The sequence below is a fragment of the Rhamphochromis sp. 'chilingali' genome (assembly GCF_963969265.1).
Source record: "Rhamphochromis sp. 'chilingali' genome assembly, chromosome: 21".
Lineage (NCBI taxonomy): Eukaryota > Metazoa > Chordata > Actinopteri > Cichliformes > Cichlidae > Rhamphochromis > Rhamphochromis sp. 'chilingali'.
In genome coordinates this window covers 20,246,688-20,258,829 of record NC_137949.1, presented here as the reverse complement: position 1 = coordinate 20,258,829, position 12,142 = coordinate 20,246,688, and the positions used below count along the sequence as shown (strand labels likewise).

Genomic DNA, 12,142 nt, shown 5'->3' with positions numbered 1-12,142 from the left:
CATTTTGAAGTGCATAAGCGATCTCATAGATCTTCCTTACTGTTTTCTCATATGTTCAGGATATCCTGCTAATGAAGGGTGAAGGTGAGGTGAAGCTCAACATGACAGTAGGAAAAGGTGAACAGGTTCTAAAGCACAACAGAATGGAAGGGCAAGAAGCTATTTGTCTGCAGCTCCAGAGCCTGAAGGATGCCTGGGCTAATATGTTAATGACATCTATGAGTTGTCACAGGTAGGAAACATGTCCTCTACACGGCATCTGATAAAAGTTACATTATCTACATTACGTGATGAAATTTTGTCATTTTTCTATAGTCGTCTGGAGTGGACAGTGGCTCAGTGGACCAGCTATCAGGAAAATAAAAGCCAGCTGCAGCAGTGGATGGAGTCAGTGGAGCAAGAGGTGGGGATGACTCTGCCTCAGCAGCCAGGCCTCAAAGAGAAGTCGGCTTTACTTGAGCGCCTCAGAGCCATCCAGGCTGATGTGGACACTCATGCAGCAGTCCTGTCACGCCTAACAGACAAAGCGGTGGAGTTGCATGAAAAAACTGGTGATCAGATTTTTGGACCAGAGTCAAGGGCAGAGCTCAATGCACACTTTGCTGATATCTCGGCTGTTGTCAAGGTGATTTAACTTCAGGCATAGGCTAAATGGTGCTTACAAATAATTACTGAATCGTTGATCATCAGTACAGGAAAACGGGACAGCTAAACAGAGTCTGGATCCAGGAAGCTGACTCATTCATAACTGACAGTGTTTTCATTGTCTTTTTTCCCCCAAAGGGTAAAGTACAGTCCATGCAAAACATCGTGTCTGAGCATGAGCAATATCTTGATGCTGTGAGAGACTTCAACGACTGGCTAATTTCAGCAAAAGAGGAACTCCAGCGCTGGTCTGACCTGTCAGGAGACTCAGTTTGCATTAAAAGAAAGCTCTCCAAAGTGCAGGTGAGGAAGCTTAATAACCATAATTGCTTATATTCAAGGCAAAAAGTATTTGAGGTTATTTAGTTTTTCCACTGTGATGCACGTCTCATATTCCAGCCTGAAAACTTCCCCAAGTAAGCACTAGGGAGACAACCATAAGGAATCAAGATGTTCTTCCTCCATGCTTCTTAGCATCAAATAAGGGCTGGACATGAATCCCAGTTTTTTGTGCCAGAGGTAGCAATAATTTTATGATTTTGGCCACAGTCAAGAGCTCAGTATAATTAAGTTACCCAGTCAGCTGTGCCATTTAAAACCTAAGAAATTGTTATTTTATATTTATTTATAAAAGTGTCTAAAATATGGAGTGGGATTGTCAACCTGATAAAAAGGTCCTACAGGCAGAAAAAAAATATTTAAAATTAGAATCAGATGGAAGGAATTAATACACTGTTTAATTTGTCAGACCATGAGTGTGACTGAGCAAACAACTGGTTCACTGAGCGCATGGATTTATCCCGAAAACAAATATTAAAAGCGGGCTACATTAACTACTGAGTTTACAGGTTTCTCAGTTGACAGATATCTTCTCGTTATATCCAGCGGGGGCACAGTTTGCTGCTGTTTACAGATTTAATTAGTAGAAATTTGCATTTAATTTGTTTGCCATTCCTTTGGATCTTTCCAGGAGTTGCTTGACTCTAAGCAGCGAGGCAGAGAGAGGCTGAACCGGGTTCAAAGATGCGGAGCAGTGGCAAGAGACTACACCGGATCGGGGGGATATGAGACTATAGAGCGAGAGGAAGCAGCCCTGTTGTCATCATGGGAACAGTGGGAGCGGGCAGCACTACAGACACGTGCAAGTCTAGAGACCACACTCTCACAGATAGCAAGCTCTGAACAAGAGTTCAACAGCCTGTCAGCACAGTTGGAGCAGGACCTGCAGGACTTCAACCGACAGCTGCAGGACTGGCGACTAAGGCTGACCCAAGCAGAGAGAAAAAATGATGGAGAAGAAGCTGTTAAGGGCTGGCAGATAGCAAAGGCAAGTCTTGGCTTTAGTTTGGTTCCAATGATAAGTTAATATTAATTGACGGTCCATAACTTCATATTTGTTTTCCATTTAGGACACTTTGGAGGAACTTGTCAAAGCTGAGCCCATGTCTGATAGTCTGAAGACTAAACTAAACGATCTGTGCCGATTCTCCAGAGAAATGGGAACACAGTCGGAGAGAGTGTCTGCTCTCATCAAGGAATACAATAGGTAAGTAAAAGTAATGATGTTTTATTCCAATGTAGACCATTATTTTATACACTATACTGTGTGATACATTTTTTCATGTATTTAAAAATGATTGATCAAGAAAGTTATAACAAAAAATAAGAAAATACAATCAACAATTTCAGATTTGACTGGAAATAATGACATTAACAGAAAGAAATTCTTAAATTCGTCATGATTTGTTTCTAGTCTGAGTCTCCAAGCCTCCAGGGAGTGCCAGGGCAAAGAGAAGCTGCTGGAACAAGGTTTCCGTTCCGCCTTCAGAGAGTTCCAACAGTGGTTGGTTAATGCTAAGATCAACACGGCGAAGTGCTTTGATGCACCTCAAAATCTCAGTGAGGCCTCGTCTAGCTTTCAGAAAATTCAGGTATAGAACTAACTAAAGACCTAGCATCTATATCAAATATTTCAGCCTAATAATTGATCTTCTCATCTCCTTTTTTCCTTAACAGGAGTTTCTAAGTGATAGGGAGCAAGGTCAGTCAAAGCTGAATGCTGTGGTTGTGAACGGTGAGCTTGTCTCTAGTGTCACAGCTAAAGATAAAGTTGATGCAGTTCGGGCTAAAATGAACACTGCCAGAGAGGACTGGAAAAACATGATGTCCAGTCTGCACAACAGAGAGACATGTCTGCAAGTGAGCATTCAAACACCCCTTGTCAGTAACTGGGGGCATCTTATTCCCTAAAACCATCAGTGTAGAAATCAGATTTATGCCAAGTGATGCATCAGTCTACCTGTGTGTTTCAGAATCTTGTGTCACAGATGAAGGACTTTGAGGCGAGTGCAGAACCTGTTCAGGACTTCCTAAACGCCACAGAGCTGGCTGTACAGGAGAGCAGCACAAGACTTCATGATCTCACAGCCAAGAAGTTGGAGCTTCACAAGCTACAGGTACTAATGTTCAAAATCAACCAGACTTGGAACACACATAAAGGCCAATTATGCCACTCAGTTTAAGTGTGAACCTAACTTCCATTGACAGAAGCTCTCCATTCCAGCTAAGTTACAGAGTTAAAGCATTGCTGCTCTTCACTTTAGATGCACTGCCAAGAGCTTATGCTAACTGCAAATACTTTCTGCTCCTTTGCTACTCATATGTCTTTTTAACAGTGTCCTTAATATGAGTTAATATATTTAACCTATGAAAAGACCTTTTATAACATTTTTCATTATTTAAACTTGTCCACTGACTATTTTCTGAGGGCTCGACTGCATGTCATGACCAAGAGCTTTATTGAGACTAGCGCTGGCACGATATCTCTTTCGCTTTCCTTTTTGTCATGTTCCCATCTCTAACTCCTTGTTGTTTGTCTGAATTTAACTGTCTTATATATCTGTGCGCCAGCTTGCATGTGTCTTTGATAACCTGCTTGTGCTTTTCCAGTCTGTGCTTGAGGAGTTAGCCTCTCAAGAGGTTCAGCTGAGCAGGCTGAAAGAGAAGGCCAAGCTGTTGTGGGACGAACATGCTGCCGGCAAGGGTTTTGTGCACCGTGTGTCACAGCTCTCTGCTCAGTACCTAGCTTTAACCAACCTGACAAAGGTAAAGTAATGCTTACCAAACTGCTTGAGCACTGGGGTATTTCTGGGGTAGGCGTGGAGAGAAGACAGAGGAACTAGACTGGACAGAGCTCTGACTTAATAATGTTTTACAGATCATAACTGTGATGGTACTAACTTACCTAACTAAACACTGATTCCTTTGTTTTGTTATTGCAGCTCTTTTAAATGAGGTTATACAAACTAATTTAAATGTATCTTTGCAAGATATCTAAATCTGCATGTGCACTTTGAAGTTTGAAAGTGTGAAGCGGCTGTGGATTCCATCTGTCTGGTAACTTGCTGGTTGTGTCTGCCTTATGGTTCTGCAGGAGAAGGCATCACGAATTGATCGGATAGTCACTGAGCACCAGCTTTTCTCCCAAGGTTTAAAAGAGCTGCAGAACTGGGTGGTTGACACCAGCCATATGTTGCAGACTTACTGTGCTCCCACAGCTGACAAAAATGTTCTTGACAGCAGGATGATCAAGCTGGAGGTATACCAAGTCACTATTGTTTTTCAAAAGTAAAACATACCATGTTTAATACCAGTATAGGATCTTAATAAATGCACATGGGTGGATTTTGCACCAGGCTTTGCTAACTGCACGTCAGGAGAAGGAAATTCAGCTGAAGATGCTGATCACAAGAGGAGAATCAGTTCAGAGGAACACCTCAGCTGAGGGAGTGCCTGCGGTTCAAAAACAAATACAGGAGCTAAAAGATTCTTGGGATGCTCTGCTCTCTGCTTCTATTCAATGCAAAAGGTTTGTGCATTACCAAAAGTAACAGCAAGTACTGTTTGGTTGCTTTATAGTGCATTCTTTAGTAAATGTATTTCCATGGAGAGTGTAAATGATTTACTTTGAGGCTGCATCTGTATTTTCAGTTTTTTCATGTCGTATTACCGCTGTTGCATCAAACACTGTCTCACGGTATATTAATCTTTAAATTTGATAGTCAATTGGAGGGCTCCCTGTCTCAGTGGACCAGTTACCAGGAAGATGTACGCCAGTTTGTTGCTTGGATTGAGCATGTTGAGGAGAGTCTCGATCCTGCTGATAAACAATGCCCAGAGATGAGAGATAAAACTGCAAATCTGAGCAAAGCTAAGGCACTGAAATCTTCTACTATTACAACTACTACATACTGTGTGCTAAATATACAATTTATTGTGTTAACCTTATGCTCTAATAGTCTTACAAGCATATTTTTTCAGTGGATTGTTAATTTTGGGGTTTCAGTTACTGTATGAGGAAGTGCTCACCCATAACACCCTACTGGACACCATAACAGCAAAGAGTGCCAGCATCACTGAGAACTATGTCACTCAGCTGGAACTCCAAGATCTGCAGGAGCGCTATAACACTGTCAAAGACAATGCAATGGTAATAACTCAACACATTTGACCAGTGCTAGAATCGTATGCAGAATTTCAGTTTCAGTGTTACAGCTTGATACAAAAAAATCAACCTAAAGATGTCTGCAAAAGAATGCTTTTTTTAATAAAAAACTACAAGTGAGACTCATCTGTGGGTTAATTTAAGAAAAATAATAGCTCACGCTGAATTTTTATCGCTCTCCACTTCTTCAGAGGGCTGTTGGCAAAGCTGAGGAGCTGGTGAAAGCCCACCAAGAGTATCAACGGGGCCTTCATGCATTTGAAGAGTGGCTAGAACAGGAACAAGAGAAGCTTGGCTGCTACACCCAGCTGGAGGGTGATGTTGATATGCTGGAAGAGACTCTCCAAAAGCTACAGGTCCAGCAATTATTGCTGTGGAAATTATCACTCAATAAGGATTGAATGGTTAGAAAACACTAGCATGGAGTATATTATGTGAAAGCAAGCGTTTATACAATTACAGGAACTACAGCTTCACTGCACAGAGGGCCAGGCTTTACTAAACACTCTACTGGTGAGTCGAGAGCTGGTCATTCCCTGGGGCTTGCCTCAGCTAGAAGACAGAGCTCTAGAGACCCTTCAGCAAGAGTGGCGGCTTTACCAGGCCCGGCTATCAGACACCCGAGCCCAGCTCAACAGTGCTCTAGCCAAACTTCGGCAGATGGAGCAGAAGTTCCAGCGTCTTGACAGCTGGCTAAAGGGCATGGAGACCAAAGCACAACTGCGTAGTCATCGGCGATCTGACCGTGCCACTAAAGATGCTCAGCTTCAGCTCATAAAGGTTAGTGTAGTATACACAAAAGGTAGACTTGTGACAATCTTTTCTGAGTTGTACAGATCTGCAGTGTTATTTGTAAATAATTAGTTGCTCATATTATTGTGTCACTCATTGTCTCCTCTATCAGGTCATTTAGGTTTTCTAGTTTTCATGGCTGAATGTTGAAGAAATTAATTTGCTCTGCAGTCAAGTAATGAATATAATAAAATCGAATTATCCAAGTCTGGTCCTGACATTAATAGCATGCTTCTTTAATTAGAGCTGGCAGGAGGAAGTGCTGGTTTATCAAGAAGAAATGGAGGGCCTGAGTCTTTTGGCTCAGCAGGTTCTTGATGAGACACATATTAGCAGCAGGATCAGTACCAGAGCCACCCAGATCACAGCCCGCTACCACGCCCTGCTTCTGCATTTACTGGTAACGTGATTTTGAACACAACGTCACTGGAACTGCAAATATTACTATGCCTTTATTGACATTGTGAATTTATATTTAGACTGATAATCATAAGATTTGATTATTTTAAGTTACCCTAAGCTTTTGCCTCCTCTTTAACTTTTTCTTTGTTATGTTTACTTCTTTTTTTACTTTGCAGGAGACTATCAAACAGCTCCAGGAAGAGGTGTCTTGCATCGAAGAGGCACAGTGTGTTTTCACGACCTTCTCAGACTGGCTCAGCACAGCTCAGAATAACTTCAGCACTGTGGCTATAAGTGTTGATATAGTGGACCGCTTTGCCATGGAGAGAAAGATGAAGAAACTAGAGGTATAGTTTATTAAATAGCATCTCTTCTGCTTATACTATCTATAAAGACGTTCACAGGATTAGACCTAATACAGAAATGAATTTGTTTTTTTCTAAAGCCTGTTTACGCTGGAAGTATTATGTCACAATAGAGACATCGATCACTCATGCTAGCCCATGTCATTTCAGGCTCTTCAGGCTGACATGGAGCAGGGTCACATTTACTTAAAGGCAATGAGGGAGAAGACAGAGCGAGCAATGGCATTCTTGGAAGAGCCTGAAGCTGAGCAGCTCAAAGAGGAGGTGGGCACACGACTCTTCCAGCTTGAGGAACTTATGGCAGCTCTGCGCACAGAGCATAGCTCCCTTGAGAAGTGCATCTCCCTCTCCAAAGACTTTATGGATAAGTACAAGGCCCAGGCCCAGTGGGTGATGGAGACCAAGAACCTTTTAGCATCAAATGTAGAGCCTAAAGCTGAACTTTACCAGAAGAAGGCTCAGCTGGCAAAGTACAAGGTAACTTCATACCGCTAAATCCTTTTTAGCTTTGCACCAGTGAGAGAATGAACTTGAAAGAGAAAGAGACAACTGCTTGATTTACATGCAATATGTTTCTTCCTTGTTATGCACACAGACCATCCAGCAGACAGTCCAGTCTCATGAGTCAGCAGTGAAATCTGTCACTGAGAAAGGAGAGGCGCTGCTTGATACAGTAAACGATCCAACTATCAGCGAAAACATGAGAAGGTTGCAGGCTGATTATCAGGATCTGTGCCTGGCTGCTAAGGTATTTTTAACTGTTTCCTACTTAGATATAACTAATATAACTTGGAATGAAGGGTGTGAAATAGGTCCAATATCCTACATTTTAATCATTGCTTGTGCTATTTTTATTATAATATATGAGCAAACATTAAAAAAGTCAAACTTTGGTCCAAAGCCTATACTTTTTCAGGCGTAATTTAAAAAAAATACACAGAAATGGGTTTTTTTGTGTTTCAGGCTCAGGTCCAGAACCTTGTGGAGTGGGTGAAAGAACATGAGGATTACAACAGTGAGCTGCAGGAAGCTGAGAAGTGGCTTCTGCAGATGTCCAGTAGGCTGGTGACCTCAGACTCCATGCAGACCAGCAGTATGGAGATGGCCACTCAACAGCTTGCCAGACACAAAGTAATCAACTTCGTATTTCTTGTTCAAAGTTTCAAAGCATTGATGTTACAGTTTAAAGTAGTAGTCCAAAGTTAGCTCTGCTTTTCCTTAATTCAACAGCTTTGCTCTTGTGTCATCATTTTTAGGCTATAATGGAGGAAATAGCCAGTTTTGAGGAGCGTCTTGCCAGCTTGAAGCAGAAGGGAGAAGGTCTTGTTGCCAGTTGTACAGACCAAGTTCAAACCAAGATCAGTCAGCAGGTCCAGGCTCACATACAGGGAACCAGTGATAGCTACTCTGCAATCTGCAGTACTGCCCAACGTGTGAGTAATTGAAGACGAAGACCATACTCTTTTGTTTCTCGAGTGTTTTGTTTAAAAAAAAAAAAAAGGAAAGCAAATCAAAACTGAAGGATAAAGTATGTAATGCAAAACATATTCCACAGGTCTACCAGAGTCTGGATCGGGAACTGCAGAAACATGTTAATCACCAGGACACATTGCAGCAGTGTCAAACGTGGCTCTCTACTGTACAAGAGGAGCTTCAGCTCAATGATCAGGGACCATCTGGTCTGCAGGAAGCACTGAAGCAGGTATTTAGCACTGCACAGTTTTTCAGTCTTTCAGTTATTTTTCTATAACTTATTTTGATTATTACTTTTGCAAACACAGGTGAAGCACTACAGAGCACTTCAGGAGCAGGCCAGCACTTACCTAGACCTGGTTTGCTCTGTGTGTGACCTGTCCGATGATGCCGTAAGAGTGACAGCTGCGGAGGTCCAGCAAGTCAAACTCACGGTCGGTATCTTTTTTACCTCCTGTTGCAACATAAAAGTGGATATAAAGTGTGGATATATAATCATAATATAGGTAATAGTCACTCTATTTTGCAATAAGCTCGACCAATTTTTTTGGTATGTTGAAGAACTTCAGACCAAGTGCAAAATATTGTAGCATACTAAAGCAACTTGGCTGTTAATTAAGCAATTACTCAGTATATGCTTTAATAAGGCATGCAGTGTGCTAGTGCAGACACATATACACTTTAAAATGAATCATCTTGCAAGTATTGTACTGACCATAGAAAGATTTACCATGTGTTTGTGCAGATAGAGGAACGGATGTCCAGTGCTCAAGAGCTTTCAGAAGGCTGGAGAGAGATCAAGGAACAGAAGCAAGACCTAACCAGCCTGTTCCAGGACATGGAGCAGCAGCTTCTCAGCCTCTCCAGAAGGCCAGCAGAGCTGGAGACCAAGATAGCACAAAACATGCTGTCACAAGCCAAGGTAGGATACACTATCATAATCATCAGTCCTTCATTAATGCACAGATAGGTTTACTCTTTTTCAATAATAACTATCAAGTATCCCTTGCTTCTGTACTTATATTTCTAAATTAGGTTTTACTGTATGTTTTCACTTGCTTTTTAACCATACAGCACAGTGAATCTTGATCTGTTCCCTTGTGATTGCAACATTTGTGGCCTGGGTTTTGATGGGATTAAAGTGAGATCTGCTTGGTATTTGGAAGTATTTCCGGTGACCATTCCCTATACTCACTCAGGAATGCAGCCAGCAACTTCAGTCTAAACAGAGTATCCTGACCAAGATGACTGAAACCGTGAGCAGATTAACAGGCGCCCAAGAGTCTCCAGAGCATGCAGAGCTTGACCGTCTGAGCCATTCCTGGCTCGAGCTCTGTCACCAGGCCAACAAGCTCCAGAGCCAGAGAGAGGAAGATCTGCAGAGGTCTAAAGAATACCATGAGTGTATCGCTGCAGTGGAGGTGCTGTTTGAACAGGTGTCCAAAGAGTGGGACAATTTGGCCAGGTGTGTTTTTATATGAACTATACTTCAATTCAGGAATAACACAGCTTTTGAAAATTAAATTTACATTTAACTTGGGAGGTAAATATTGTCTTCTGGGCAGAAACTGTCGAGAATAATTGTTCATCAAAAATAGAGTTTTTTTCCTAGAGTTGAATTTCAGCTCCGTAATCAAGAAAATGTAATCTTTATGTGTCCACAAATTTAAGGAAATGTTTTTTTGTGTGTGTGTTCACAGAACGGATGCCGAAAGTTCATCTCAGCATTTGGAGGCCTTGAGGAAGCTTGCAATAACTCTTGAAGAGCAAAAAGGCACTCTTGAGGACCTCAAGGATCAGAAACAGAAAGTCATCCAGCATTTGAACTTGGATGACAAAGAGCTGGTTAAAGAGCAGATCAGCCACTTTGAGCAGCGGTGGTCTCAGATGCAAAACCTAATTGAAAGAAAAATCCAAGACTCAGTCGTGACCCTAGAGGATATGCATCAAGTGGAGGCCCGTCTGAAAGAGGCTCGAGATTGGGCTGAAGAGCAGCAGCCTGCCCTGTCTGAGGCCATGAAAATGAGTCCTCCTCCTGAGCTAGCTCAGAGCTTTCTCTTTGATCACCTGAGCATCTGCAGTGAGTTGGAGGTGAAGCAGCTCCTCCTGGCTCAGGCCATGGCCGACGCTGACAGGGTGTTAGCGCGGCTGGGCCTCAGTGAACGACAGCATCTGCAGCAGCTGATTTCCGACACACAATCTGAGGTAGAATCTTTGAGTGTGAAGGTGACGCAGCGCAGAAAACACCTCAGCAAAGCTTTTACTGAGAGGACACAGTTCCTGATGGCTGTAAGTCAGTCCATCTCCTGGGTCCAACAGAATGAGAAGAAGGCTCAGGCAGAAGAGTACATTGCTTTGTTACCTGATGACCTAGCCAAGCAGGTCAGAACCTGTCGCAACATCCAGAGCAGTCTGAAGGCCTATCAGAGCGAGCTGACATCCCTCTGGTCTCAGGGGAGAGACCTGATGAGGGATGCGAGTGAGGAAGAAAGGAATGAGATTCTCACAAAGCTGCAGGAGCTGCAAAGTATCTTTGACAAAACCCTTCATAGATGTGGCCAGAAACTTCAAGAACTTGAAAAAGTGCTTATCTCTAGGAAGTATTTCAAGGCTGATTTAGAGAAAATATGCCAGTGGTTGAAGCAAGCTGATATAGTCACCTTTCCTGAAATAAACTTGATGGTTGGAGATGCTGAACTGGAAGCACAGTTGCTGAAGTATCAACAAATAGTTGAGCAGGCAATTGAGTATGAGAACCTCCTCCTAATTGTCCAAAGAGCTGGCCAGGAAATATTGCCGACTCTGAATGAAGTTGACCACTGCTATTTAGATGAAAAACTTAACACCCTTCCTCAGCAGTATAACAGCATATTAGCACTAGCCAAAGAGAAACAGGAGAAAATCCAGCAGGCCATTATTACAAGGAACGAGTACAAGTCTTTCATAGATATCACTCACAAAGCACTGAAAGAACTTGAGGAACAGTATAATAATCTGGGGACTCAGCCGGTAGGCTTGCAAACAGAAGAAGTTGTCAGCCTGCAGAGTGATTACAAAGCAATTCAGAAAGATCTGAGCAACCTGGGTCTAGCAGTGAGTGAACTGAACCAGAAGAAAGAGGGATTTCGTAGCACTGGCCAGCCGTGGCGCCCGGAGGAAATGACCCAGCTCGTGAGCCTGTACAATGGACTGAAGAGGTTGGTGGAACAGAAAGTGGAGCATCTGGACGAAACCTTGGAGTCGTTTGAGGACCACAAGGCGATGGCTATGCAGGTTGACTCTGAGTTAAAGGCCACAAAAGAGCAGCTGGTTAAAGTGAATGCAGAAACGCAGTCTGCTGAGGAGAGGCTAAAGAACTACCATGCTCTGGCAGGGAGTCTCCAGAGCGCCAACTCTCATTTGTCAAGACTCATGGAGCAGATGGACACTCTTGCTCCTCGTGTGGACCAAGCAGCCCATGATGCCTCGAAAGAGCAAGTGGTGCTCTGGCAAGAGGAGCTGCAATCCTTACAAGCTGCAGTAGGGGAGCTGATCGAAGAATGTGAGAACAGGTTTATCCAAAGCAAAGACTTTGAGACGGAGATGAAAAGGACCCTGGACTGGCTGCAGCTAGTCAGGGATGATCTTGACTGTGCTGTGATTGTGGATGTCAGGGTGGAGAAGGTCCAGGAGGAGATCAGGAAGCAGCAAATCATGCAAGAAGAAGTGCAGTCCAGGCTGAGAATTGTGGCTGCTCTCAGCAGCAGGGAAAAGCAGGAGTTTATCAGTGCCAATGAGCTTGTCCCAGCCCACGTAGATACAAGTCTTGAAGAAATGGCAAAGCTACAGGCAGATGTTCAGAAGGCACTGACTGCCAAACAGGTGGGAACATCTTTAGTGAATGTAAATGTTTCATTTTTGAAGTTGTTAGCTGTTCAGTGAATTAGATCGACGTTTCCTTTTCATATTTTTCTCATTTGAT

The 12,142-nt window shown here is 42.9% G+C and overlaps 1 protein-coding gene across 1 annotated transcript in view; it reads left to right on the top strand.

Annotated features, from left to right (window-relative positions):
• The window catches only part of syne1b (spectrin repeat containing, nuclear envelope 1b), a 73,779-nt gene that overhangs the window by 32,623 nt on the left and 29,014 nt on the right, over positions 1–12,142 (top strand). Inside the window, exons 52-77 of the mRNA XM_080871846.1 lie at positions 60–232; positions 316–625; positions 784–948; positions 1,616–1,972; positions 2,055–2,191; positions 2,399–2,576; positions 2,662–2,844; positions 2,958–3,101; positions 3,595–3,750; positions 4,079–4,243; positions 4,341–4,513; positions 4,707–4,860; positions 4,991–5,134; positions 5,341–5,505; positions 5,612–5,929; positions 6,186–6,341; positions 6,520–6,690; positions 6,859–7,185; positions 7,304–7,456; positions 7,672–7,839; positions 7,965–8,141; positions 8,264–8,410; positions 8,490–8,615; positions 8,927–9,103; positions 9,381–9,646; positions 9,882–12,042. Of these exons, the coding sequence (XP_080727972.1) occupies positions 60–232; positions 316–625; positions 784–948; positions 1,616–1,972; positions 2,055–2,191; positions 2,399–2,576; positions 2,662–2,844; positions 2,958–3,101; positions 3,595–3,750; positions 4,079–4,243; positions 4,341–4,513; positions 4,707–4,860; positions 4,991–5,134; positions 5,341–5,505; positions 5,612–5,929; positions 6,186–6,341; positions 6,520–6,690; positions 6,859–7,185; positions 7,304–7,456; positions 7,672–7,839; positions 7,965–8,141; positions 8,264–8,410; positions 8,490–8,615; positions 8,927–9,103; positions 9,381–9,646; positions 9,882–12,042 (6,951 nt within the window). The remainder of the gene's footprint in view (positions 1–59; positions 233–315; positions 626–783; positions 949–1,615; positions 1,973–2,054; positions 2,192–2,398; positions 2,577–2,661; positions 2,845–2,957; positions 3,102–3,594; positions 3,751–4,078; positions 4,244–4,340; positions 4,514–4,706; positions 4,861–4,990; positions 5,135–5,340; positions 5,506–5,611; positions 5,930–6,185; positions 6,342–6,519; positions 6,691–6,858; positions 7,186–7,303; positions 7,457–7,671; positions 7,840–7,964; positions 8,142–8,263; positions 8,411–8,489; positions 8,616–8,926; positions 9,104–9,380; positions 9,647–9,881; positions 12,043–12,142) is intronic.